This window comes from Rhea pennata, chromosome 36 (assembly GCF_028389875.1).
Source record: "Rhea pennata isolate bPtePen1 chromosome 36, bPtePen1.pri, whole genome shotgun sequence".
Classification (NCBI taxonomy): Eukaryota; Metazoa; Chordata; class Aves; order Rheiformes; family Rheidae; genus Rhea; species Rhea pennata.
The window spans coordinates 71,573-99,054 of NC_084698.1; the positions used below are offsets into that span (position 1 = coordinate 71,573).

A 27,482-nucleotide genomic window follows, 5' to 3' on the forward strand; every position below is an offset into this window, starting at 1 on the left:
TCAGAGCGACATGGAGGTGAGGTCGTGGCCCGGCGCCCCCGGCTTGCGCGGTGCCGCCCCCCCGGTGCCACTGCCCCCCCCGCCACCCCCCCAGTAGTCCTGCAGGTTGTGGCGCAGGGCCACGAGGGCTGAGCCCAGTGCGGCGCGGTGGGGGCCCCGCGGTCCCCCCGGCAGCTGCAGCAGCAGCGTAGCCACCCCAGCCAGCCCATCCTCTGTGGGCTCCAGCGTCACTGGCCCCAGGCGGAAGGCAGGTGGCTCTGGGCGCCGGGAGCGGAGCGCCTCGGCAGGTGCCCGGCGGCCCCGCGGCCCCGCCGCCGGTGGCCCCCCCGCCGGCAGCCCCTCAAAGCACACGGTCACCTTGGCGAAGGGGCGGCTGGCCATCTTGGTCATCTCCTGCAGGTGCCGGCGCTGCTCGTGGCGGGCGTCGAGGAACTGCTTGGCCTTCCAGAGCAGCACGCAGAGCGAGAGGAAGAGGAAGAAGCAGGAGAAGAAGACGGAGAAGAAGACGAAGAGGTCGATGTGCGCCTGGTCCTGGCGGAAGAAGAGCAGCCCCTGCGAGGCACTGGCGTTGTCGCCGGCGCCCACCCCCAGCAGCAGCAGGTAGAAGCGGCTCGACTTGAGGGCGTGCAGCTCGTGTGGGTAGGTGAGCACCAGGCGGTCGCGCACACCGCGCACCACCAGCGCCGCCGCCGCCTCCCGCACCGTCACGTAGGTCACCAGCCCCCGGGCCCATTCCTCCCGCAGCCGCGTGCCGTTGGCGCCTGCCGCTGCCGGCTGCAGCCGCACCGTGTGGCGCCCCGTGGCTGGGTCCACGTCCACGGCAAACGTGTCGTAGGCAGTGGAGACGAAGAGGTCGACGCCGCCGAAGGTGACATCCAGTGTGATGCGGATGTCGACGTTGGTGAACTTGGGCTGGACGCCGAAGAGGACAGTGCGGCCCAGGCCCAGGTGCTGCAGCTGCGGCTGGTGGAAGCAGTTGCTCTGCGACGTGGGGTCCAGGCAGTATTCCTGCTCCACTGCGATGAGCCGGTAGCACTGCTGCCCACCCACCGGGTGCCCGTGGAAGGAGTCGCGGCACTTGGCGCACTGCGGGGCGACAGCCGCAGCGGCGTGTCAGCCCCGGCTCGCCAGTACCGGCGCACAGGGATGGGGACACAGCATGGGGACACTGGTATGGGGATGGTGCATGGGGACAATGACACAGCACGGGGACACTGGTATGGGGATGAAGACACGGCACGGGGACACTGGTGCAGGGATGGTGCATGGGGATGGCGACACAGCGTGCAGACACCAGTGCGGGAATGGCGGATAGGGATAGGACACAGTACAGGGACCCTGGTGCAGGGATGGTGCACAGGGACGATGACACAGCATGGGAACACCGGTGCAGGGATGGTGCACAGGGACATGGAGATGGCATGCGGGGATGGGGACATGCATGCAGGGGCACGGGGACCACACTGGCACATGGGGACAGGGGTGTGGGAATTGGAATGGGGACAGAGATGCACAGGTAGGGATGCAGGCAGGGCATCAGCACGTGGAGACAGGGACCTGGGGACACACGGACACAGGGACACGGGATGGGAATACGGACACAGGCAGGGGATGGGACACGGGGAATGAGGAACACAGCAGGGGACAGGGGACACAGGGCCGGGGCTGTCCCCGACCTGCTGCTTGTAGCAGTCCTTCTTGTCGAGCTGCGCGTTGTTCTGGCAGCTGCCTGTCTCCGTGTTGTTCTGGCATGGGCAGCCGGTGCCATCCAGCTCATTGCACGTGTCTGCATGCCCATTGCACTGGCACCTGCAGGAGGTGAGCGCATGAGGGTCACGCAGAGGGGGCCCCCTCGCACGAGGACCCCTCCTTGCACGGGGACCCCTTGCACTGGTGAACCCGTGACCCCCCTTGCACAAGGGACCCCTCCTTGCACGAGCACCCCCTCGCACGCGTGCCCCTGCCGGCGCCGCACCTGGTGCAGCGGCCCTCGAGCAGGAAGTAGCCGTGCAGGCAGCCGTCGCAGCGCTCGCCGAAGCTGTTGTTCTGGCAGTTGACGCAGACGGCGGCCTCCTCGCTCGGCCCCTCCGACACCCAGCTCGGGATCTGGGGGGCGGTGCGCTGGGTGGGGGCACTACGGCCACCCCATGGCCACCCTGCACCTGCCCCCCAGCTGCCCCTGGCCCCTGGGAAATACACCCCCCTCCACTGGCACCCCATAGCCCATGGGGAAGATCCTCCCTGCCCCCTGGCCACCCCACAGCCGCCCCACAGCCCCTGAGGGAGACCCCCTCCCGCCCCACAGCAGCCACATGGCTGCCTGCAGCCCCCTAAGGGTGTGGGGGTGATGGAGCCCCCTGGGATGTGGGGCTGGATGGGACCCCCAGACCCCACAGGAAAAGACCGAGACCTCCCCCCGGATGTGGCGCAGGAGGGAACGGGGACCCCCAGGGCACAGGAGACCGCCCAGTTTCCCCGCGCCATGGGACGCCCCACTGACCAGGGCGGGCTCCAGGGGGAAGCGCGCAGGGTCGCGCCGGGCCCGCTCGTACTCGTCGCGTGCGAGGCAGACGGCGGCGTTGTCGCGGCAGAAGCTGCGGCAGGGCCGGCAGGCGCCGCCGTCCAGCGCCGAGCCCACGAAGAGCGGCCGGCACTTCTCGCAATGTGGCCCCTGCGCGGCGCCGGCTCGCAGCCTGCCCCACGGCCGCCCCATGGCCGCCCGCACCACCCTGCAGCCCCTCTGCATCCCTGCACCCTGCATCCTGCCTTGCATCCTGCCCCACAGCTGCCCCACAGCCTGCCCCACCACCCGCTCTGCGTCCCACCTCGCATCTCGCCCCACAGCCGGCTGACAGCTGCCCCATCACCCGCTGTGCATCCCACCTTGCATCACCCTTACAGCCCATGCCGCAGCCCGTCTTCCAGCCACTCTGCATCCTGCCCCACAGCCTGTCCCATGGTGCTGCAGTGCCCTGCATCCCACTTTGCACCCTGCCCCACGGCTGCCCCATCATCTACTCCATGTGCCACCTTGCACTACCCTGTGGTCTAAGCTGCAGCCCCTCTGCATCCCACCTTGCACCCTGCCCCATGGCCCCCAAAGCCTGCCCCATGACCAGCCCCATGACATGCCCTGCATGGGCCTGCAGCTCCCCCCCCCCCACTGCCCCCCTGCATCCTGCCCCACATCCCACCCTACACAACTCTGCATCCTGGCCCACAGCCCCGCATCACACCCTGCATCCTGTCCCACACACCTCCACATCCTGCCCCACATTCCCCTGTATCCCATCTCACTGGGCCCCACCACGGCACCCCACGGCACGCCCCACCTTGGTGTTGTTGAAGCACTGCAGGCAGTGGTCCTGGGCACCCACGCCCAGGCACTCGCTGTGCTTGTTGCACTGGCACTCCACCGAGCAGTTGGGCCCCACGTAGCCGAAGTGGCAGCGGCAGCGGTTGGGCTCCACACAGGTGCCATTGACACAGCCCTGCTCACACACCGGCCGGCACAGCCCCGTGCCGCTGCAGGGAGGCGGCAGGCTCAGCGGGCACCCTGCTGCATGCAGCACCCTCCTGTGTGCACACCCATGGGGCCCCATGCTCTGGGCATGACCAGGAACCGCGCAAAACCCTCTTGTGTGCACACCCACAGGGGCCCCGTGCTCCATGCACGACTGGAGCCATGCCAAACCCTCATGTGAGCACACACACAGGGGACCTGTGCTCTGAGCACAACGCGAAGCCATGCCAAACCCTCGTGCGAGCACACCCGCAGGGGCCCCGTGCACACCCTGCCCCGTGCCGGCGCACTCACTTGTCCAGAGTGTAGCCGCTCTTGCAGGTGCAGCGGTAGCCGTGCGGCAGGTCACTGCAGTTCTGCGTCTCGTTGCAGTCGTGGTGCCCGTTGAGGCACTCGTTCTCAGGGGGGCATGCCAGAAAAGCCCACTCGGCGTCCGCCCCGCACGACTGTGCCAGGCCTGGGGGGCGGCAGGGGCTCAGGCAGCGCCGGCGGGGGGCGGCCCCCCCCAGGCACCGGCGGCAGGGGACGGGGGCACCTACCGTGGCGGGGGCCGCGGAGTCCCCCCTCGAGGCAGCGGCCGCTGCCGTTGTGGCCACGGCGGGCGCACCAGCCGCAGCGGGGCCGGCGCAGGCAGTGGGCGCATTGCGGGGCCCCCGCGCAGCCGGGGCTGCAGCTCTCGGCGCCGCGCAGCAGCCGCCCACAGGCCCCGGCCGCACAGCGCAGCGGCACGAAGCTAGGGCTCATGCACTGCCGGCGGGACGGACGGATGGGGGGACGGATGGGGGGACGGCACCCAGTCAGAGGAGCGGCGCGGGAGCACCGAGAGCTATGCGAGAGCTCTGGGTGCCCCCCCCCACCCCCCACAGCTGCACCCCACCAGCCCCTGGCACCCCTCAGCCCACCCCAGGCACCCCACAGCTGCCCCCGGCATCCGATATGTGCCCTTAGCACCCTATATCCACCCCAGCCACCACACAGCTGCCCCCCGGCACCCCATATGTGCCCTCAGCACCCTATACCCGCCATCGGCCCCCTTGGAGCCCCCCGGCCCGTTTCCCCAGGTCCCCATCCCTTCGTGTCCCGTCCCCCAGCACCTGCTGCAGGCTGACGCTCCAGACGCAGTGCTGCCAGCCGCCGTCAGCCCCCTTGGAGCCCAGGCAGAGCTGGCAGGAGCTGTGGTTGTGGCACGGCGTGGGGCAGGCCAGCGGCGGCGACGACTCCACCGGCATCGGCGACACGTTCAGCAGCGAGTGGCTGAAGCAAGTCCAGTCGTAGGTGGGCTGCACGCTGAGGATGCGCCGCGTCTCGCCTGCGGCAGGGGCACGTGGAGCGGCCGCCCCGCTGCTCCCGTCTGCCCTGCTGCACCCCCTGCCTGCCCCACTGCCCCCCTGCCTGCCCCACTGCACCTTCTGCCTGCCCTCATCTGCCCCACTGCACCCCCTGCCTGCCCCCTATCTGCCCTGCTGCACCCTCTGCCCACTCCACTGCACCCTGTCTGCCCCGCTGCACCCCCTGCCAGCCCCCTATCCGCCCTGCTGCACCCTCTGCCCACCCCACTGCCTGTCTGCTCCATTGCACCTCCTGCCTGCCCTCATCTGCCCTGCTGCACCCTCTGCCCGCCCCACTGCCCCCATCTGCCCCACTGCACCCTCTACCTACCTCCTGTCTGTCCCACTGTGCCCCACTGTGCACAACTGCAATCCATCCATCTGCCCCACTGCACCCTCTGTCTGCCCCACTGCACCCCCAGTGCCAGCCCTATTACACCCCAGTCCCCAGTCCCAGCCTCACCTCACCCAGTGCCAGCCCCTCTGCACCCCTCAATCTCAGCCCCACTGCATCCTAGTCCCCAGTCTCAGCCCCACTGCACCCCCAGTATCAGCCCCACTGTACCCCACTCTCCAGTCTCAGCACCACTGCACTCCCAGTACCAGCCCCACTGCAGCCCTCTGATCTCAGCTCCGCTGCCACCCCTGTCCTCACTGTCAGCCCCACGGCATGCCCCAGCCCATACCAGTGCGCTTGAACTGCCGGGTCCACATGCACTTGCCGGAGGCAGTGCACTTGCTGCAGTCGGAGGCCTCGCACGACACCTCGGAGCAGTTGCTGGCTGCAAAGATCTCCCGCTGGTTGATGCGGCAGTCGTTCTCCGAGGTGCAGCTGCCGGTGCTGCCGATGCAGGCGCCCTCGGGGCAGTTCGTGCACCACTTGCACTGGGGCAGGGCCTGGGGGGGACGCGGGGGGCGTGAGGACGGGCGACATCCGGCTGCCAGCGGCCCCCCACCCCGGTGGCCCCACTCACCGGGGCGCCGTGCCGCAGGGCCTGCGGGTGCTGGGCCAGGCACTCGCTGCAGGTCCGCAGGCGCCGGCAGTCCTCGGGCGAGCGGGGCGTCGGGGAGCACGCGGCTGGCCCTGGGGCGCAGCCCAGCCTGCGGCAGCCCTTGTTTGCATGTACTTTGCATATCCCAGCCTCATTTGTATGCACTTTGCATGCCCCACCCTCATTTGCACATGCTTTGCACCCCATTGCTCCAGCATCCCCCCCCTCCATCCCAGTATCCCCACCCCAATCCCCCCACCTCTACCCCAACGCTTCATCCCCGGTGCCCCGATGCCAGCTCCATCCTGTGTGCTCCGTCCCTGTCCCCAGTGCCATCCCCATTCGCCATGCTCCATCCCCAGTGCCCTGTCCCAGTGCCATCCCCACGGTCAGTCCCAGGCCTCCGTGCTCCATCCTCGGTCCTGGTGCCCTGCCCCCCATGCTCCATTCCTGGCCCCGGTGCCATCCCCGCGCTCCATCCCCATCCCTTGTGCCCCATCCCCAGTGCCATTCCCCTCCCCTGTGCTCCATCCCCATGCTCTGCCCCCATCCCCGGTGCTCCATCCCCGTGCCTGGTGCCCTATGCCATACTTGTCCCCTGTGCTCCATCCCTGTGCCCCCTCCCCACCCCCAATGCCCCGTGCCTGGTGCCATCCCCGCCTCCTGTGCTCCATTCCCGTGCTCTGTCCCCATCCCCAGTGCCCCGTCTCCATCCCTGGTGCCATCCCCCAGTGCCCCGTTACCTCTGGGCAGCGTCAGCGGAGATGCAGCCCCCCCGGCACCAGGTGCAGCCGGCGTCAGAGCGGTTGCAGGCGTCGGGGCCGTGCAGCACCAGACAGGGGTCTGGGGGCAGCTCCAGGGCCGCCAGCCGCCCCAGGGCCACCCCGGCAAAGCCCCCGGAGACGTAGACGCGGTTGCCGGCCACCGCCGCCGCGTGGCCCAGCGACCCGTTCATGGGCTCACCCACCACCACGGGGCCTGCACCAGGCACCGCGCCGTCGGGGGGCTGCCGGCGGCCCCGGCCCAGCCGGCCCCCAGGGCCTTGGGCGCCCCAGCCCCGTTTTCTGCCTGCTCCCAGCACCCCCGGCCCAAGCCCCAGTGCTGACCCCCTTCCCCGAGTAGGCTGGGGTCCCCAGCACCCTTCTCCTGCACTTCCAGGCTCCCATCCCCATTCCTGGATGGGATGGTGTTCCTGGCCCCACTCCCGAATGATTTGAGGTCTCAGCCCCATTCCCCAACAATTTGGGGTGCAGCCCCATTCCTAGGGCCCCCCATTGCCCCAAGCCCCCATTGGTTTGCAGGGGCAGCTCTGGGCTGCTCCTGTCCCCCAGCCCCCCGTGCCCCCCATACCGGTGTTGGGGGCAGCAGCCAGGCTACTCCTGCTCCCTGCCCCCCCATCTGTGTCCCCCAGCCCCCTTGTGCCCCCCAAGTCCCCCCGTACCAGTGTGGGGGGGCAGCAGCCAGGCATTGCAGCGCAGCTGGTAGAGCAGCAGGTGGTTGCTGAAGTCGCGGGTGTCCGTGCGGCCCCCGATCACCACCATCACGTCCCCCAGCACCGCCGCCGCGTGGAAGAAGTGGGGCTGGGGCTGGCGGCAGGGGTCTGTGGGCTCAGGGACAGCTCCTCCCTGCCCCACAGCAGCCCCCTGCCCCCCAACACCTGCACCACCACTGCCGCCACTGCCCCCTATGCCCCCCTGCTGCTTCATGGCTGACCCCCAGCACCCCACAGGTGCCCCCCATACCCCACGGACACACCAACATGCCCCTCATGCCCAAGAGATACCCCAGAAGATCCACAGATGCCCCTCAAACCCCTTAAGTGCCCTCTAAGGCCCCATAGATGTCCCCAGTAGCTCCACGGATGCCACCAATGGTCCCCCAGGTGTTCCCAAATACCCCCCAAATGCCTCCCAAAGTCCCCCAGGTGCCCTCAAAGGCCTCAGACATCCCCAACACCCCATAGGTGCCCCCAAACACCATACAGATGCCCTCAAGGGCCCCAGAGATGCCCTCAAGAGCCCCCCAAGATGTCCCCAGTACCCTACAGATACCCCCCAGTACCCACAGATGCACTCAAAGGCCCTGTAGACACTCCCAGTACCCCTAGGTACCCCTGAACACCCCACAGATGCCAACAGTGGCCCCATAAATGTCCCCAAATGCCTCTCAGATGCCCTCAATAGCCCCATAGATGCCTCCAGCACCCCATGGGTGCCCCCAAACATGCCCTGGATGCCACCAGTGGCCCCACAGAGGTCTCCAAGGCCCCCAGAGCCCCCCTACCTTGTGGCCCTGGGAGGGGGCGAGCAGGCTCCAGGTGAGGTTGGGGTAGTAGAGGCTGTAGAGCTCGGGGGAGGCCGAGACCGTCTCCACATGGAAGCGGTGCCCCCCGAACACGTAGATGGCATCTGTGTCCTCGTGGTACACGGCTGAGTGGCCATAGAGACCTGCGGGGCCAGGCGAGATGGCAACTGAGCCTGGCCTGGAAGGCGGGGGGGGCCCAGCCCCATTACTGGGGGGCCCAGCTTGGCATCCCTCAACATGGGGGTCTTCTGAGTGCCAGCCCCACTACCTGGGGCTCCTGGCTTTGCAGCCCTCAGTGCGGGGGTCTTGGGGGTCCCAGCTCTATTACCTGGCAGTCCTAGCTTGTGACCCCTCTATCGTCGGGGCTGGGGGGGCATTACCTGTGGGGGGGGTCCCGGCCTGCTGCCCAGCCTCCCAGGTCTCCGAGTCAACCCGGTATTCAAGCAGTTTCTTGTTGAAGCCATTTTCAGGCGAGTAACCGCCGATGAGGAGCAGCGAGGTCCCGCGCCGGGGGGTCAGCGTGTGGCCGGCCACCGCGGGCAGTAGCTGGTCCTGGCGGGGTGCCAGTAGGACAGAGAGCCCCCGTCACCTGCCGTGGTGGGCGGAGGGGGCCACGCAGGGGTCTCGACAGCCCCTACCTGCTCCTGCCGCCACTGCAGTGTGGTGAGGTTGAGCACCCAGGCGTCGCTGGCCACGCCGCCGGCCGTCAGTCCCCCCAGCACCACCATGGCCTTGCGGGAGGGCAGGTAGGCAGCGGCGTGGAAGTAGCGGGGCGTGGGGCCAGGGCCCCCGTCCTCCGTCCCCGCCAGCATCTGGGTCCAGCGCCGCTCCGGGATCGAGTACCTGCGGGCAGAGGCAAGCATGCATCCAGTGGGCACGTGGGCAGAGTTAAGGGTATATTGAGTGGACACAGGGGCAGAGTTAAGGGTACATCCCAGGAGCACGTAGGCAGAGTTAAGGGTATATTGAGTGGACACAGGGGCAGAGTTAAGGGTACATCCCAGGAGCACGTAGGCAGAGTTAAGGGTATATTGAGTGGACACAGGGGCAGAGCTAAGGGTACATCCCAAGGGCACGTGGGCAGAGTTAAGGGTATATTGAGTGGACACAGGGGCAGAGTTAAGGGTACATCCCAAGGGCACGTGGGCAGAGTTAAGGGTATATTGAGTGGACACAGGGGCAGAGTTAAGGGTACATCCCAAGGGCACGTGGGCAGAGTTAAGGGTATATTGAGTGGACACAGGGGCAGAGTTAAGGGTACATCCCAGGAGCACGTAGGCAGAGTTAAGGGTATATCGAGTGGACACAGGGGCAGAGTTAAGGGTACATCCCAAGGGCACGTGGGCAGAGTTAAGGGTATATCGAGTGGACACAGGGGCAGAGTTAAGGGTACATCCCAAGGGCACGTGGGCAGAGTTAAGGGTATATTGAGTGGACACAGGGGCAGAGTTAAGGGTACATCCCAAGGGCACGTGGGCAGAGTTAAGGGTATATTGAGTGGACACAGGGGCAGAGCTAAGGGTACATCCCAGGAGCACGTAGGCAGAGTTAAGGGTATATCGAGTGGACACAGGGGCAGAGTTAAGGGTACATCCCAAGGGCACGTGGGCAGAGTTAAGGGTATATTGAGTGGACACAGGGGCAGAGCTAAGGGTACATCCCAGGAGCACGTGGGCAGAGTTAAGGGTATACAGAACAGGCACAGGGGCAGAGTTAAGGGTATTCCCAGAAGGAGGAGCTGGGGCGGGGGCTGCTCACCGGTAGACGTTGCCCAGCAGCCCCTGGCGCAGCGACAAGCCCCCGAACATCCAGAGCGTGGCGTCGGGCCCCTCCACCATGGTGTGGCCCAGGCGGTGCAGGAAGCGGCTGGCTGTGTCCTGCCGGGGGGACGTGGATGGTGGTACCCTGGGCCAGGATCCCACGGGTGCCCCAGACTTGTGGGGCAGCCCCCTGCTGGGGATCCCCGGGGATCCCCGTGTCTCGGGGGGCAGCGAGGGGAGTTGGGGGGCCGGAGGGCGGCCGGGGGCCACTCACAGCCGTCAGCTGGCTGTCGATAAGGGTCTCCCAGACGATGCTGCCGGGAGCCAGCGGGACGGAGCAGTCGGCCCCAGCGAAGCCCTTGCTGCACACGCAGAGGCCCAGGCTCTGGGGCGGGGGGCGGAAGGGGCGTGAGGTGGGGCCCACTGCCCTGCCTGCCCCCACACCAATCCTGCCCCTGCACCAATCCTGCACCCCTTCCAACCTCCTCACCCCACATCCTCCCCCTACATCAATCCTGCACCCCTGCACACCCACCCTGCACCCCTTTGCACCCCCATGCACCGACCCTGCAACCCTTTAAACCCCCGTGCACCCACCCCGCACTCCTTTGCACCCCTGCGCACTGATCCTGCAGCCCTTTGCACTCCCATGCACTGACCCTACACCCCTTTGCACCCCCGTGCACCAATCCCACACCCCTTTAAACCCCCATGCACTCACCCCACACTCCTCTGCACCCCTGCGCACCGATCCTGCAGCCCTTTGCACTCCCATGTACTGACTCCACACCCCTTTGCACCCCTGCGCACCCACCCCGCACCCCTCATGTGGCCCCACTCACTGTGTTGCAGTGCCCCTGGCCGGCATGGGCGCTGCAGTCGCCGGGACAGAGGCGCCAGCGGCACTCAGGCCCAGCATAGCCCCCCCGGCAGGCACAGCGGCCCCCCCGGCATTCCTGGCCTGGGAGGCAGCCGGCCCCACAGCTCCGCACTGCCACCGTGGCGTTGAAGCCTGTGGGCTCACTGCCGTTGGCCTCGTAGTAGATCACCAGCACGCCTGTGGGGGGAACGGCATGGGGGGGGGGTGAGGCCGGGCTCATGCACGCGTGTTCACATGCATGTGCGCCCCCTTGCCCACCTGAGAGGGCCTCCACGGTGAGGGGCTCGGGGCGGCCGTGCCCGCAAAAGGCGCCCAGCAGTGTTCGGTCCGCCTGCACCACGCCGCTGTCCAGGAAGGCCGGGACCCCGTCGAAGGCGTAGGCGTAGCTGTGCTGGGGGGGGGGGGGGGCTGCAGGGGAGCACAGCCCCCCCGTGGCCCCCAGAGTGCCCCGCTGCAGCCCCCGAGGCTCCTGCACCTGCTTTGCCTCTGCTCCCCATTACCCACCCTCCAGCTCCCGTCCCTGTTATTTGCCCCATGCCTGTGCTTTGCCCCGTTATTTGCCCCTCATCCCCGTTATTTGCCCCCATCCCCGTTATTTGCCCCCATCCCCGTTATTTGCCCTGTTTGCAGCACCCTGTCCCCGTTATTTGCCCCCATCCCCATTATTTGCCCCATGCCCACGCTTTGCCCTGTTATTTTCCCCCCATCCCCATTATATGCCCCCATCATCATCACTTGCCCCATGCCCGTGCTTTGCCCTGTTTCCAGCCCCCGTCCCCATTATTTGCCCCCCACGCCTGCTGTTTGCCCCCGGTGCCCGCCACCTGCCCCTCACCATGCAGGGGGTGTGCAGGTCGGGCTGCACAGTGAGGCTGATGGTGGGGCAGGGCTGCCCGGCGGGGCACGGCTGCAGGCTGCCGGTGGCTGAGAGCACCCACACGCAGTAGGAGAGGCCCCCCGGTGCCGGCGGGCCCCCCCCAGCCCGCCGCGAGCCCAGGGCCACTGATGACGACAGGTTGGCCAGCAGTGAGCGGCCCCCACACTCCCGGTAGCAGATGCCCCCATCCCTGCAGGGGGCAGAGTCCGGGCGTGGGGCTGGCGCAGGGGGGCCGCATGCAGACTGGGGGGCCGGCGTATGGGCAGGGGTCTGGAATGAGGCTTGGGGGATGTGGTGCACGGGTTGGGGGCAAGAAGTGGGGTCAAGGGATGGTATGTGGGCTAGGGGTTCAGGGCTTGGGGGGCCAGCAAATCGTTTGGGGGTCCGCTGAGTGGGTCAGGTCCGGTTCGTGGGTTGGGGGGCTGCTGCATGGGTCGAGGGCTGGTACATGGGTTGGGGGGCTGGCATGCAGTTGGTGGGGGGGTGGCACAAGGGCCAGGGGACCCATGCAAGTGCACAGGTCTGGGGGCCAGTGCGTGGGTCTGGGGGCTGGTGCGTCGGCCTGGGGGCCAGCATGCACGTCAGGGGGCTGGTGCATGGGTTGGGGGGCCAGTGCGTGGGTCAAGGAGCCAACACGTAGGTCCAGCGGCTGTGCATGGCTCCAGGGGTCAGCACGCGGGTCTGGGGCCGGCAGGCAGGCAGGGGGTCCGGCGCAGGGTTTGGGGCCCTCCCTGCCCCCCGTCAGCCCCTCACCTGGGGTCCCCATAGTATCCGGGGGCGCAGCGCTCGCAGTGGGGCCCCTCGGTGGGGGGGGCACAGTAGCAGGCGCCGGTGGCCCCGTGGCAGTAGCCGCGCTGGGGCAGCCCGTGGCCGTGGCAGCGGCACTCACGGCACCCGCCGGGCTGCGTGGCGTCACCGAAGCTGCCGGGGCGGCACAGCTCGCAGCGCTCCCCATGCGTCCAGTCTGCGGCGGCAGGGGCAGCCGTAGCGGCACCCGCGCAGGCAGGGACGCACACGTGTGTGCACGGTGGGGGATGCGTGTGCACAGCAGCAGGGACACATACATTTGTGCACAGTGGTGGACGTGTGTACGGTGAGGACGCACACGTGTGTGTGGCAGGGGACACGTGCACATGAAGGCGGATGTATGCACACAGCAGGGATGCACACGCATGTCCGCAGTGGGGGATGCGTGCATAACGGAGGGACACACGCGTGTGCATGGTAGGGGATGCACATGCGTGGTGAGGACACGCCCATGTGTGCGGCAGGGGACATGTACACATGGAGGGGGACACGTGCGTGCGGCGGTGATGCACACATGTGCACACAGCATGAGACGTGCACGGGGCAGGGACGCACACACGTGTGTGCAGTGCGGGACGCGTGCACCCAGCGAGGATGCACACGTGTGCACAGCAGGAGAAGCGTGCATGGGGCAGGGACGCACACGCGTGCGCGCGGTGGGGCACGTGTGCCCCGACACTCACTCTGGCAGCTGTCACAGACGCCGGGTCCCGCCGTCTCGCAGCTGCTGTGGAAGTTGCAGCCGCAGTCCACGGAGCACAGGGCGGCCCCGCTGCCGGCCCCGGAGGCATTGGCTGGCGCCGAGGTCCAGCCCAGGTGGCACATGCAGGTGTAGTTGGGGGCCCCGCTGCAGTAGCCATGGCCACAGTCCTCGTAGCACCTGCGGGGACATGCGGGGACACCCCGAGTCCCCCCTGGCCAACACCAGCAGCGGTGTGCAGTCCCCATGTCCCCCTGCGTCCCCCCCCGTCCCACGTCCTCATTGCATGCAATGGCAGGGCACTGTCCCCATGTCCCCTTGTGTCCCCATTGCATGTGATTGCAGGCACGGTCCTCATGTCCCCTTGTGTCCCCAGTGCATGCAATAGCCATTCATGGTCCCCACATCCCCTCGTGTCCCCCCTCATGTCCCCATCGCATGTGATTGCAGGGCACCATCCCCGTGTCCCCATGTCCCCCCGTGTTCCTGTCACATGCAATTGCTGTGCGCAGGCCCCACGTCCCCTTGTGTCCCCATCCCTCGCAACAGCCATTCATGGTCCCCACATCCCCTCGTGTCCCCCCTCATGTCCCCATCGCATGTGATTGCAGGGCACCATCCCCGTGTCCCCACTGCACACAGCTGCAGTGCACAGTCCCCATGTCCCCCCGTGTCCCTGTCACATGCAATTGCTGTGCGCAGGCCCCACGTCCCCCCGCACAGCCACCACGGCGCACGTGTCCCCCACGGCCCCTGACACGGGACGGCACGTCGCGCGCGTCCCCGCTCACGTGCGGTTGCAATGGGTGACGCCGTCACCAGCGTAGCCCCGGCGGCAGCGGCACTCAAAGGCCTGCGGCGTGTTGTGGCAGGCAGCGAAGGGGTGGCAGGCGGCCATGCCCAGGCGGCACTCGTCCACGTCGGGGCACTGCGCGTAGGCCCACAGCGCCGGCTGCCCCCCGGGCGCCTCCCCCAGTGCCGCCGAGCAGTTGGCGTAGCCGCTCAGCCCCGAGAAGTCCCCTTCCAGGCACCTGAGGCGGCCGGGCGTGAGCTATGCGGCACCGTGGGGTGCAACCTGCCCCAGGGCACGATGCGCCCTGGCGTGCAAGCCGCCATGGATGCAATCCACCCCATGGGGGGCAACCTACTGCACCTGCAATTTGCTGGGGGTGCAATTTGCCATGTGGCACCACGAACCAGGGGGCGCGAGCCACCACTGGTGCTATTTGCTATGAGGCGTGCCACGTTGTGGGGCACAAGCCATTGCGGGTGCAATCCACCACGGGTGCAGTTTGCCATGGGGCACGAGGTACTGTGGGTGCAATCCACCATGGACACAGTCCCCTGTGGGGCACGATGCACTGTGGGGAACGTGCTACAGCAGGTGCAATCTGCTGTGGGGCAGGAGCCACCGCAGCTGCAATCTGCTGTGGGGCTCAACCTGTCCCAGGACGCAAGCCGCTGCGGATGCAATCTGCCACCGGGTGCGGGCCACCATGGGTGTGGCCTGCCGTGGGGTGCACGGCGCCATGGGGCTCGCGGCGCCATGGGGTGCGCAGCACCGTGAGGTGGCCCCTCACCTGCCCAGCATGGGGTTGTCGGCGTTGCCGCACCAGCCGCACTCGAAGTTCTGCAGACACTCGCGGCACGTGTTGAAACGGGAGCAGTCCAGGCACTGGGGCACTGAGTGGACGCTGCGGGGTGCCGCCGTGTCACCCCCTGCCCCAGGGACCCAGGTGTCCGGGGCCTCACAGGCCTCGTCCCCCCCTACAGCTTGTCCCCAGGGTGTCTCTGTGTGCCCCCAATCCCCTGGGATGTTCCCGGGACCTCCAGTACATCCTCCTGGGCCCCCAGGACATCGTCTAGCCCCAAGGATGTCCCCTGAACCGCCAGGACGTGTCCCCAGGATGTCCCCTGACCCCAAGGATGTCTGTGTGCCTCCCCAAGACGTCCCCTGGACCCTCAGGACATCTCTGTGGCCCCCTAGGACCTTCCAGGATGTTCCCCATGCCTCAGGACATCCCCAGACCCCAAGGATGTCCCCGAGACCCTCAGGATCCTTCAAAATGTCCCTCTTGCCATCTCCTGACCACAAAGACATCTCTGTGCCCCTCAAGGGCCCTCCAGGATGTCCCTCGTAACCCCTGGATGTCCCCAGACCCCAAGGATGTTCCTGAGACCCTCAGGACCCTCCAGGATGTCCCTTGTGCTCCAGGATGTCCCCAGACCCCAGGGACACCCCAGGATACCCCCAGAGTGTCTCCTGTCCCCACGGACGGCCCTGCGCCCCCAGGATGGCCCCCGGCCCCCTGACCCGGCTCACCTGTCGTACCAGCCCCTGCAGTCCCCGTACGGGTACTTGGCCAGGTAGGCAGCAAAGAAGAAGCAGCTACGGGTGGACTGGCACCAGGCGCACTGGCTCGAGTTGGAGAGGCACTCGGAGCAGGACCGGCGCCTGCAGGCAGCGTCAGACCCCGGCCGGCCCCCCGGACGCCCCCGGCTGCCCCCCAGCCCTGGCACTCACTGGTTGCAGAGGCTGGGGCAGTGCTGGGGGGTGCGGACGGCCCCCGGCTGCCGGCCCCGGCGGCTGCATACGAAGTCTCCCTTCTTGCTGGTGTTCACCTGCCACTCGCAGAATGGGTCCTGGGGGGACACGGGGTGGGGGGGCACACTGTGGGCGTGGGGCCTCCCCGTGCCTGGCACAGCCGCCCCTTTCCTGGGGGCGGCCATCTCTCCCAGCCCCTAAGCCCCCTCCGCAGACCCTGAACCCTGCTCCCAGCTCCTCTTCCAGCCCCCAAAATCCCATCTGCCATCCTCAAACCCCTTCTCCGGACCCCCAGCTCCCTTCCTGCCCCCAGCAGACCCCAAACACCCTCTCCTGATCCCAGACCCCCCTCTGCAGACCCCCAACCCCCTCCCAGCCCCTCTGCAGACCCCAAATCCCCTCTGCAGACCCCCAGCCCCCTCCCAGCCCCTCTGCAGAGCCCATCACACCCCCTCTCAGCCCCTGCGCAGCCCCCAGCTCCCCTGGCCCCAGGCCTCACGGCGGCGCAGGCATGGCAGTCGCGGTAGTCATCGCAGAGGACGCAGTTGGCGGGTGAGAGCACGAGGCGGTGGGTGCCGGCGGCGCAGGGCCCCGGGCGCCCCGGTGGCGGCAGGCGCCCGTGGCAGGAGGCGCTGGGCGGGCACCAGCCGCAGCCCTGGTCGGCCAGGCAGGCCAGGCATGATGGGTACGAGGGGCAGCGGCTCGGCGACGACCGGAACGGCTCCAGGAAGAAGAAGGAGATCTCCTGCGGCCGGTGGGGGGAACACAGGGCGTCGGGGGCCAGGCTGCGGCCCCGGGGACTGCCACGGACCCCGAAAACGCACCCCAAAGCTCGGCTTTGCACCCCAAATCTGCACCCTGAGTAGATGGCCCCGACCCTGAAAATGCACGCTGAAGCAGGTAAATGCACCCCTAGACCTGCACCCTAGGGAGACTATCCCAGACCCGCAAAATGCACCCCATGGAGACCCACTGCTGCAGCCCTGCACCCCATAGAGACCCCACACCCCCAACCCTGCACCCCTAGACACTCTCTGCCCCAGTCCTGCACCCCATAGAGACCCCACACCCCCAACCCTGCACTCCTAGAAACACCCTGCCGCAGCACTGCATCCCAGAGACCCCACACCCCCAACCCCGCACCCCATAGAGACCCTGTACCCCCAACCCTGCACTCCTAGAAACACCCTGCTGCAGCACTGCATCCCACAGAGACCCCATACCCCCAACCCTGCACTCCTAGAGACCCTCTGCCCCAGTCCTGCACCCCATAGAGACCCTGCACTCAACAGAGCCCCCCACCCCAGCCCTGCTCCCGCGGGGGCTGCCAGCGGCCCCACTCACACTGCCCCCTGGCACGCCGGTGCGGTCCCAGATGAGGGTGAGCTCGCTGCTCTGCCCGCTGCCGGAGCTGTTGAAGTGCCCCTCCACCTGCACTGCGTACTTGTTGCCCCGCTCAGGGGCTGCGAAGAGCCGCTCGGGGCGCGGGCGCTGCAGGGGCCGCGTCTCCCGCTCTTGCTGCACGGCCCAGCGTCCCACCTCCTCCTGCGCGCAGCCGTCAGGGGACCCCAAATGCCTTGGGGACCCCCAAATGCTGCTGGGGACCACCCCAAACCCCACTGGGACTCCCACGCAGCCCAGCATCCCACCTCATCCTGCGCGCAGGAGTTAGGGGACCCCCAAGTCTCCGCAGCCCCGTACCAGCTCAGGGGAGTTGGGGTGGCGGCCGAGGCGGGCGACGACGTAGAGGCGCTGGATGCGGGCCCAGATGCTGGGGCCGGGGCCAGCGGCCGGGGGGGGCCCCAGCAGCGGGTAGATGAAGCCCCGGTAGACAAGGGAGACGTCGGTCTCTGCGCTGGGGCTCAGCGTGATGGTGGTGCTGCGCACGATGGACACCTGTGCCGGCAGGGGACACAGCTACCAGGGGCGCCCGCCCCACGGCGCCACGACGTGCCCCCTGTGATGCCCTAGCTGCCCCCCCCCCCGTCATGCTGCAATCTCCCCCTGCACTGTCCTGGGATCCCCCCCCCGCCATTCTGCAACCTTCCCCCCACGCAGCCTGGGGAGCCCCCAGCAGTGCCTGGAGTCCCCAAGGTTCCCCCCATTTTGCAACCTCCCCCCATGCAGCCTGGGGACCCGCCGGCAGCCCCTGGAGTCCCCGAGGTTCCCCCCATTTTGCAACCTCCCCCCACGCAGCCCGGGGACCCGTCGGCAGCACCCAGCCGCCCCCCATTTTGCAGTCCCCCGCCAGCAGCGCCCACCTTGTCGGGCTGGGAGTCGTTGCGGGGCTGCTGGTAGGTGACGAGGTGGAGGCCGGGCAGGAAGTTGGCAGTGCGGCAGTGCTCCAGGGCCGTCAGGAAGATGGGCCGCGGCCCCCACCAACCGTAGGTGCCCGAAATCTGCCCCACGCGGCAGCGGCTCTGCTCTGGAGGGGAGGAGGAGTTGGGGGGGGGTGAGCAGCCCCCCAGTACAACGCCCGGCCCCCCAGCACGGCCCCCCAGCCCCGCACTCACCAGCCACAGGCACGCAGGTGTCATTCTGCACACACCAGCCAAAGGGGCTGGGGGCACGGGGGGAGCCCCCTGCCGCCCCCCCGAACGCCAGGCACGACTCACAGTCCACCAGGAGACGGGCCAGGCCCAGGCAGCTGCTGCTGGGGCACTGTGGGGGGCGGGGGGCATGTCAGTGGGGCCCCGGTGGCCCCCGGCGCCAGCCCCACACCTCCCTGGGAGTCCAGGCATCTGGGGCCCGATCCTGTCCCCCATGGGGCAAATCCAGGTGTCCAGGGCCCAATCCTGTCCCCCATGGGGAGCCCAGGTGTCCGGGACCCGATCCTGCTCCCCATGGGGAGCCCAGGTGTCCTGGCCCTCCACCCTGCCCCCCACAGGGAGCCCAGGCACCCTGCCCCTCCCCAGGGACCCCAGCATCCAGGTCACAGCCGCTGCCTCATATTGCAACGTCCCCCCCAGGCTGCAATCTCCCCCCAGGAGGCCCCAGGACCCCGCCATACTGCAGCCTCCCCCCCACCCCGCGCCGCAGCCTCCCCCCCGGGGCAGCCTGGGGTCCCCCTATAGCCATGTCCCCAGTGCCACAGCCTCCCCCCCCCGCACACTCCGGGGTCCCCCCCCCCCCCATAGCCATGTCCCCAAGCGCCGCCTGCCCCCCGGCGGCGGGGTGCTCACGCTGCTGTGGGGCGCGGGGCTCTGGCACCTGCCCAGGCACCAGGCGCACTGCGGGTCCTTGGTGCAGGTGCCCTTCTCGGCGTAGAGCGAGCAGTAGTCAAGGTGGTACTGGGGGGGACAGCAAGGACGGAGCACCCCAGCTCCGCGGTGGGCCAGGGACCCCATGGCATGGGGCAGGGGGACGAAGAAGCTCCCAAGATCCCATAGCTTAGGGGTCTTGGGAACCCATGGCAAAGGGCAGAAGAGACTGTGGGCCCCAGGGACCCCATGGATGGCGAGCTGGGGGTCCTTGAAGTGGCATGTGGGTCCTGGGGACTCCAAAGACGGTAGCAGGAACCCCACAGATGGGATCAGGGACCCCTGGATGGGACCCCTTGGTGGGCTGAGGGCTCCACGGATGGGAGGTGGGACCCCACAGATGGGAGCAGGGATCCCACAGATGGGAGCAGGGATCCCCAGGCAGGCTGAGGACCCCACGGATGGGAACAGGGACCCCAGAGGTGGGAGCAGGGACCCCCAGGCAGGCTGAGGACCCCGTGGATGGGAACAGGGACCCCACAGGTGGGAGCAGGGACCCCCTAGGCAGGCTGAGGACCCCGTGGATGGGAACAGGGACCCCACAGGTGGGAGCATGGACCCCCAGGCAGGCTGAGGACCCCGTGGATGGGAACAAGAACCCCCGGACGGGTTGGGGACCCCAGGGGCAGGCGGCAGCGAGGCCAGGGGTGGGGGACACTCACGTTCTGGGCCGGCACCTGGAAGACGAAGGCCGGCACCTTGTAGGCGAGGAGGTTGGCGCGGGGGGCCCCACTGAAGCCGCCGGCCACCAGCAGCACGCTGCCCTGCAGCACCGCAGCCACGTGGGCGTAGCGGCCCTGCCCCGGGGAACCCCGGGACCCCCGCTCTGGGGGCGCACGTCAGTGCCACAGCACCCTCGGGGGCCCCCTTCCCACGTTCCCGGCTCTTGGGGGGCGACATCAGACCTGCCATGGGTCTGACGTGCCTGCCAAGGACCCCCAGGTAGGTCCCTGGCACCCGCCACCGCCCTCCTGGCCATGCCCCCTGCTGTGGGGTAGCCCCCAGCCCCCTCACCGTGGGGCAGCCCATGGGCCAGCTCGGCGCTGGGTACCCACTGGTGGCAGCCAAGGTGGTAGAAGAAGATCTCGTCCTCATAGCACTTCTCCTCGTGGTAGTGGATGTGCACGTTCCCTCCTGTGGGGCCGGGCCGGAGGTCAGCTCCCCCCACCTCGCTGTGTGGCAGGGGGGTCCTCACTCCCCCCACACCACTGTGATGGTGGGGGGAGTCCCCAGGAGTTCCAGGGGGCTCGGGGGTTCCCACAACTTGACCACGAAGCCATGGGGGCACGGTGGTGTCAGCAGGTTCCTGAGAATCTCTGGGGTGCCGGTGGGTTGCTAGAGGGTGCCTGTGGGTTCCTATGGGTCCCCACTCACTGCAGACCACCACACAGCCCCATTGGTGTGGTGTAGTGGATCCCTGGGGGTCTCTGGGGTGGCTGGGGTCCTCAGGGTGCTTGTGGGCCCCCAGGGGCCCCACTCACCATAGACCACCATGTAGTCCCCAATAACAGGGGGAACAGTTCCCTGGGGGTCTCCAGGGTGGCTGCCCCCAGGGGGGGCCTCGCAGTCCCTGCTCACCATAGACTACCATGTAGTCCCCGACGACGGGGGGAGCAGTGCCCTGGGGGTCTCTGCGGTGGCTGGGGGCCCCCGGGGGAGCCCGCAGTCCCCACTCACTGTAGAACACCGTGTTGTCCCCGACGACGGGGGGAGCAGTGCCCTGGGGGTCTCTGGGGTGGCTGGGGGCCCCGGGGGGCCCCACGGTCCCCACTCACCATAGACCACCATGTAGTCCCCAACGATGGTGGCGCTGTGGAAGGCGCGCTCCCGCGGGCCCCGTGCGCCGTCCCGGGCCCGCAGCGTGGTCCAGTGGTGCAGGTCCACGTGGAAGAGGTCGGTGGTGTTCACCCGCATGCTGAACCTGCAGCAAGGGGACGGGAGGCGATGGGCACGGGCAGCGATGCGCTGGACAGGGGGAGTCCGCAGGGAGTGGATGGGGTGCAGGGATGGCATGTGGATGGGGCACGGGGACAGGGCGGGACATGGAGACGGGACGTGGAGCAGTGACACCCCAGGCATGGGGATGGGGCTGTATGTGGGACAGAGACATACCCCCCTGGGGCCCCCACCAACATGCAGGGTCCTCCCATGGGCACAAATCCCCCCAGGGTGCCCATGGGGCCACCCCATTGGCACAGCCCCTCCCTCAAGATCCCCATGGGGCCACCCCATGGTCACGTCCCCCTCCAGGGTCCCCACTGCTCTCCAGGGTCCCCATGGGGCCACTCTATGGCCACAGCCTCCCACCTCAAGGTCCCCATGGGGCCACCCCATGGTCACAGTCCCTCTCCAGGGTCCCCATTGCTCTCGAGGGTCCCCGTGGGGCCACCTCATGGTAAAAGCCTCCCACCTCAAAGTCCCCATGAGACCACCCCACAGCCACAGCCCCCCCAGTCCCTTGGGTCCCCTCAGCCCCCATACCGTGCCGTGGAGGGCCGGTGCCCCCCATAGACCACGAGGGTGCGGGATGGGGCGTGAAAGACCATGGAGTGGCCAGCGGCCGCGGGGGGCTTCCCCCCCCAGGGCACCACCACCTCCCACCGCCACGTCTCCAGGTTGAAGCGGAAGAGCTGCGAGGAGAAGACGTCCTCCGCCGTGCGGCCTGCAGGCAGAGGGACTCAGCAGGAGGTCCCAGGCATCCGGGACCCCCATAGTCAGGTGCCCAGCCCCCCAGGGCCCAGGCACCTGGCACCACCAGTGCCTGCCCCAGTGCAGTGGGCTGCACCCAAGTGCCTGCCTGCCCCTTGGACCCCCACGGCCCGGAGGGACCCAGATGCCCACCTGCCCCACTGATCCCTACAGCCAGGAGGGACATAGGCATCCATGACCCCCATAGCCAGGCACCCACCTACCCCACGGATCCTCACAGCCTGTAGGGACCTAGATGCCCGCTTTCCCCATGGATCTCTATGGCTGGGAGGGACCCATGTGTCCGGGACCCCCGCAGCCAGGTGCCCGCCCGCCCCATGAACCCCCGCGGCCGGGAGGGGCACCAGCGTCCGGCCCCAGCACCCACCTCCGAAGACATAGAGCCAGTCGTCAACGATGGCGGCGGCGTGGGCAGCCAGCCCGGGAGGCCGGGCCCCAGCGCCGGTGCCGTTGGGGGGCTCCAGCTCCCGCCAGCGCCCCGGGCTGGGGGCGAAGAGCCAGACATCGCGGGCCAGTGCCCCGTCGGGCAGCTCGCCGCCGCTGAGCACCAGGGCATCGCGCCAGCGTACGGCCACGTGCGAGTGCCGCGGCGCCTGTGGGAAGGTGTCAGCGCCACTGGCAGCGGGGCCAGGGCGCTTCGGTGCGGAAAGCCGCTGCGGAGAAGGGGGTGGGCGGGCGGCAGGGGGGCGAGGTGGTCCCGGACACAGCGGCTACCCAGGAAGCAGGTATTTGCAGGGAAGGCCTTGGAGGGAAAAGTGTCATTGCAAAGGAAAGAGCATCTCTGGGGGACAGAGGCTCATGGCAGGGAAAGGAAGCGTTTCTGCGGGAAAAACATTTCTGCCGCAAGAGGTTTTTCTAGGGGTCTTTCTGGGGAGAGGCGGACTTCCACTGCAAACAGCATTCCTGGGGGTGTCACTGGAGGAAAAGGGGGTGTTCCCAGGGCATATTTGGAAAACAAAAAGTGGATTGCAAGGGAAAGGGTGTCTGTGGGTATGCAATTGTAGGGAAAGGAGGTTTTTCCAGGGCATATTTGGAAAATGAAGGAGTAATTGCACAGCAAGGGAAATTTGTGGAGGTGCAACTGTAGGAAAAGGAGGTATTTCCGAGGGTATTTGGGAAAGAAAGGAGTGGCTGCGGGGCACGGGGTATTTCTGGGGGTAACTGCAGGGAAACCAATTTTGAAGAGAAGGAAAATCTTCACGAAGGTGCGTTTGGGAAGACAGAGAGCAAAGGCAGGAAAAAGCTCTTCCAGAGGGTGGTGGGAGGCCAGGAGAGGGCTGGGGGGCAGGAGCAGTGGGAGGCCACAGGGGCCCAGCCCCACGTACGTACCGGGCAGGGGCTCAGCTCCAGCCGGGCCCAGAGGTTGGTGCTGAAGTTGTAGACAACGAGGTCACCCAGCGCCGTGTTGAGGTCCAGCCCTGGAGGAAGGGGCCGCTGATGCCCCCCAGGACAGGGGGGGCACACCCCAGCCTCCCATGGAGACCCCAATTCCTCCCCCCTTCAGTCCCCCAGTGCCCCCTGTGGCCCCATATCCCCCCTGTGGCCCCGTGTCTCTCCTATGGATCCCCACAACCCCATAACTCTCCTATGCCCCCCCAGCCCTCAATGCCCCTCCTACAGTGCCCCCCAACTCCTGTCTGCTCCCTACAGACCTCTATAGCCCCACTGCCCCATATCCCCCCATACAGCCCTCTATAAGCCCCCACTACCCCATATCCCTACTCCAAAGCTCTCTACAGCCCCTCACTGATCCATATCCCCCCACATATCCCCTATAGCTCCCCAGAACCCATACCTCCTTCCACATAGCCCTCTATGAAACCCCACAACACTCTACAGCTCCCCACCGCCCCACATCTCCTCCCATAGCCATCAGTAGCCCCCCATCCCCCTCTATACCTACCTCCAACCCCTCCACGGCCCCATATCCCCCCACATAACACTCTAGAGCCCCCCAAGACCCCATATCCCCCCCCACGACTCTCTAGAGCCCCTCATTGCCCATCTCCTCCCATAGCCCTCTACAGCCCTGCCCCATGGTCCCATATCCTTCCTCATAGCCCCCCACAGCCCTCTGAGCCCCCGTGGTGCCTGCTCACCCCCGAAGATGTAGAGAGCTCCGCTGTGGGGCAGGAAAGCTCCGGCGGCAGCAGCACGGGGGCGGAAGCTGGGGTCCCCGTCACTGACGTTGTACCAGCGCCCGCCGCCCTGGTTCTCGCCCAGTGCCAGGTCGCAGGCCTGGCCCACGAAGCCGGGCTGGCACTCACAGCGCCCCGTGGCCTGCAGGGACATGGCGGCACCATGGGGCACTGAGCCAGGGGCCATGGCCACCCTGTCCCTAGCAGGTTTGGGGGTTGTCTAGCCCCATGCCTGCTGGGTTGGGGGTTCCTGGTGAGCTGGGGGGGTCACATAGCCTTGTCCCTAGCAGGTTTAGGGGTCCCTGGCAGGTTTGGGGTTCCACAGCCTTGATCTCAGTGGGCTTGGGGGTCTCCTAACCCCATGCCTGGTGGGTTTAGCGGTCCCCAGGGGGTTTGGGGGTCCTGTAGCCTCATCCTTGATGAGTTTGGGGGGCCCTAGTGGGATTGGGTGTCCCATAGTCCCATGTCTGATGGGTTTGGGGGGTCCTTGGTGGGTTTGGGGGTCTCCTAATCCCATGCCTGATGGGTTTGGGGGTCCCCCAGCCCCATGCTTGATGTGTTTGTGGGTTTCTGGCGGGTTTGAGGGTCTGCTAGCCCCATGCTTGGTAGGTTTGGGGGTTCTTGGTAGGTTTGGAGGCCCCATAGTTCCATGCTTGAGGGGTCTGTGGGTTCCTTGGTGGGTTTGGGGGCCCCACAGTCCCATCCTTGATGGTCCCAGACCCATCCTCAGCAGGTCCACGACCCTCCCAGCCCCATGCCTGATGGTCCTGCTCCATCCTTGGTGCTCCAGGCCCCCCAGCCCCATCTCTACCTGGTTGCAGGTGCCATGGGCCTGGCAATAGGTTGTGCAGTGGGGCTGGGCGCAGGCAGGCCCCCCCCAGCCAGGCTGGCAGGAGCAGTGGCCCTGGGGGTCACAGGCCCCCCGCCCTGAGCAGCCCCGTGGGCACAGTGAGACGCTGTAGGTCGCGTTGAAGCCCAGCAGGTTGTAGTTGGCGTCGCTGAAGAGGTGCAGCAGCATCTGGGGGGGAGGCGGTGCAGCAGTGTCAGGGTAGGCACCCCACGGCTGCCCCAAGGTCACCCCACAGCTCCCTGTGGCCTCACTGGCATCCCAGAAGCACCCTACAGTCTCACCAGCATCCTATAGCCACCCCACAACCGCCCCTTGACGCAAGCTGCACCCACAGTTCCCTCTACACCCCACAACTGCCCCATGGCTGCAGCTGACCACCAGCACCCCCTACACCCCACAGCTGTCCCATGGCACCAACTAAATCCCCCGGCCCCCTCTGCACCCCACAACTGCCCCATAGCCTCACCTGCACCCTTGCAGCTCCCAGGGCCTCATCAGTGTCCCACAACAGCCCTATGGTCTCATCCTGCACCCCATAACTATCCCACAGCTGCAGCTGCACCTCCAGCTCCCCCTGCACCCCCGGCCCTCCCAGCCACCCCCCAGCCCTGCACCTTGCCCGAGGTGGCCTCGAGGGGGGCGGGGAGGGTGCTGCCACTGAGGCTGGCGAGCAGGGGACTGCGGGGGGAGTCCCCGTCGTAGACGAAGAGGTAGTCATAGGTGCACTCCGTGTCCATGAAGGTGAACGTGAGGAGCACGCGGTGCCGCGGGCTGGGCGCTGTGGGGTCCCAGAGCATCAGAGGGGGCCCCCACGCCCCCCCCAGACTTGGGGGGCCGTGGGGACCCAGCTGTGCCCCCTTCCAGGCCACCAGGACACCTTGTCATCCCCCTCCCAATCCACGAGGACCTGGGGATGGGGCAGCCCTGTGGTGACTAGAGAGCTACTGAAGGAAATGCGGGGGGCACAGGGCACTATGGAGGACCTTGGGGTGGCCCAGATGTACTGGGCTGTCTCTGCGGGGGGCAATAGGGGTACTGGGGGACCCTGGGTTGCCCAAAGGGAATTGGGGTGTCTCTGGGGTATGAAGTAGGGATATCGGGGGCACTGTGGGGGGGCTATAGGGGTGCTGACATGTCTCCGGGGGCTTTAGGGGTGCTGGGGGACCCTGGCGTGCCCCAGAGGCATTGGGGTGACCCTAGGGAGTGCAATGGGAGTAGTGGGGGGACCATGGGGGAGACTATAGGGGTGTTGGGGGACCCCACCGTGCCCCATGGATATTGAGGTGACCCTACAGAGCACAATGAGGGTACTGGGGGGACCCCAGGGAAGGCTATGGGGTGCTGGGTGTCTTGGGGGGCTATAGGCATGCACGGGGACCCCAGTGTGCCCCAGGAGTATGTGGGTGTCTCTGGGGGGCCACAGGAGCCCCTGGGGGTGCCCGGTCCCCGCATCACCTTCGATGAGCCACTCGCAGTTGCCGTTGACGGAGTAGTTGCCGGGGCCGTCGCTGACATAGCCGGTGAGGCCGCGCAGCACCCGCCGCTGCCCCTTGCAGTCGCCGGCGCCGGCCCCATGCACCCTGCTCAGCGCCAGCACCAGCGCCAGCAGCGCCTGGGGGGCCCGGGGGGCTGCCATGGCCGGGGGGCTCAGTGCGGGGGCAGCCCCATGCCCACCTGCAAGGGCAGCAGGGTGAGCACCCTGCAGCTGCTAGCCCCACGGGCATATGGACCCCCATAGGGAGCCCCTGCCCCACAAGGGCCCGCTTACCTCATAGATACCCCCGTAAGGAGCCCCTGCCCTACAGGGGCCTGCTAACCCCACAATGACCCCATAGGGAGGCTCTGCCCCATAAGCGCCTGCTAACACCATAGGGACCCCTATCAGGATCCCATGCCCCCAGGGGCCTGCTAGCCCCCTTGGGACCCCATAGGGACCCATTAACTCCATAAGCACCCTGGTCTCATAAGGTCTCCTGTCCTACAGGGACCCCTATAGGGACTCACTGAGCCTCTAGGGACTCCATAGGGACCTACTGCCCCATAGCAGCCTGTTAACCCCATAGGGACCCTGAAGGAATGTCCTGCCCCACAGGAGCCAGCTAACCCTATAAGGACATGCTGCGAGCCCACCAGCCCCATAGGACCTCCCTGTCCCATGGAGACTCCCTCATCCCACAGGACAGCCCCCCCCCCAGCCCACAGCCTCTCTCTGCAGGGCACTATAGGGCCCATAAGACCCTCTGTGGGCGGCTATAGGCCCCCCCACCCCTCAGGCAGATCTCTAGGGCATCTACAGCATGCAGGGGCCCATGTAGGGGGCCCATAAGGACCTGCGGGCGCCCCCAGACCCTCTAGAGACCCCGATATGAGCGCATGGGGCCCATGGGAGGCCTATAGGGCCCACAGGGGCCTACATGGGGCTACAGAACCTGCTCGGGGCCCGGCAGGGGTCCAGGCGGGCTGGAGGGGCGAGTTGGTCCAGGGCCGGCGGGGGGGATGCGGGGTCCCGTCGGCCGCTGCGGGTCCGCTGTGGATCCCCTATGGGTCTCTTATGGGTCCCCTATAGGTTCCCTCCTCCCCTCACCCGCTCGCGGCGGCTCCTCAGCGCGGAGGCGGAGTCCCGGTCCCGGAGCAGCGAGATGAGGGGCCAGAGCGGCCGCGCGGAGAGGGCGGGGTGAGTGCGGCGCCCTGGAGGAGCGGAGCAGCGAGACGAGGTGTGGGCCTAGAGCGACGCGCTGGAGGAACGAGAGGGCTAGCCGGGCCCGGGTTGGGCTGTGTCACAGACGCGGAGGCTAGAGCAGCGCCTCCT

The 27,482-nt window shown here is 67.6% G+C and overlaps 1 protein-coding gene across 1 annotated transcript; it reads right to left on the bottom strand.

The window, feature by feature from the left end:
* Positions 1-27,305, bottom strand: MEGF8 (multiple EGF like domains 8). Its single transcript, XM_062598706.1, has 43 exons — positions 27,258-27,305; positions 26,129-26,347; positions 25,288-25,451; positions 24,635-24,841; positions 23,785-23,965; positions 23,015-23,103; positions 22,053-22,278; positions 21,458-21,638; positions 20,752-20,897; positions 19,991-20,110; positions 19,639-19,802; positions 18,899-19,006; positions 18,230-18,377; positions 17,978-18,141; positions 17,418-17,612; positions 17,061-17,261; positions 16,216-16,461; positions 15,696-15,814; positions 15,495-15,626; positions 14,752-14,865; positions 13,963-14,202; positions 13,155-13,351; positions 12,418-12,628; positions 11,623-11,854; positions 11,046-11,178; positions 10,750-10,964; positions 10,182-10,292; positions 9,906-10,024; positions 8,786-8,990; positions 8,528-8,699; positions 8,127-8,290; positions 7,285-7,429; positions 6,587-6,821; positions 5,826-5,952; positions 5,538-5,748; positions 4,618-4,832; positions 4,063-4,270; positions 3,818-3,980; positions 3,333-3,525; positions 2,501-2,671; positions 1,976-2,106; positions 1,677-1,809; positions 1-1,086 (listed from the first exon to the last, which is right to left on the bottom strand). Exons 2-43 carry the CDS (start codon positions 26,307-26,309, stop codon positions 1-3), a joined length of 8,103 nt encoding a protein of 2,700 aa, XP_062454690.1. The 5' UTR covers positions 26,310-26,347; positions 27,258-27,305.
* Between the last annotated feature and the right edge of the window lie 177 nt (positions 27,306-27,482).

What these genes read in the sequence shown, in the direction of transcription:
- MEGF8 (XM_062598706.1), bottom strand. Translation starts at nt 26,309, where the DNA reads ATGGCAGCCCCCCGGGCCCCCCAGGCGCTGCTGGCGCTGGTGCTGGCG. An exon ending in TGGAGCTGAGCCCCTGCCCG is followed by an intron (nt 22,279 to 23,014) that starts GTACGTACGTGG and finishes ACCTTCCCACAG; the next exon opens with GCGCCGCGGCACTCGCACGT. An exon ending in AGCGGCTACACTCTGGACAA is followed by an intron (nt 3,526 to 3,817) that starts GTGAGTGCGCCG and finishes GCCTCCCTGCAG; the next exon opens with CGGCACGGGGCTGTGCCGGC.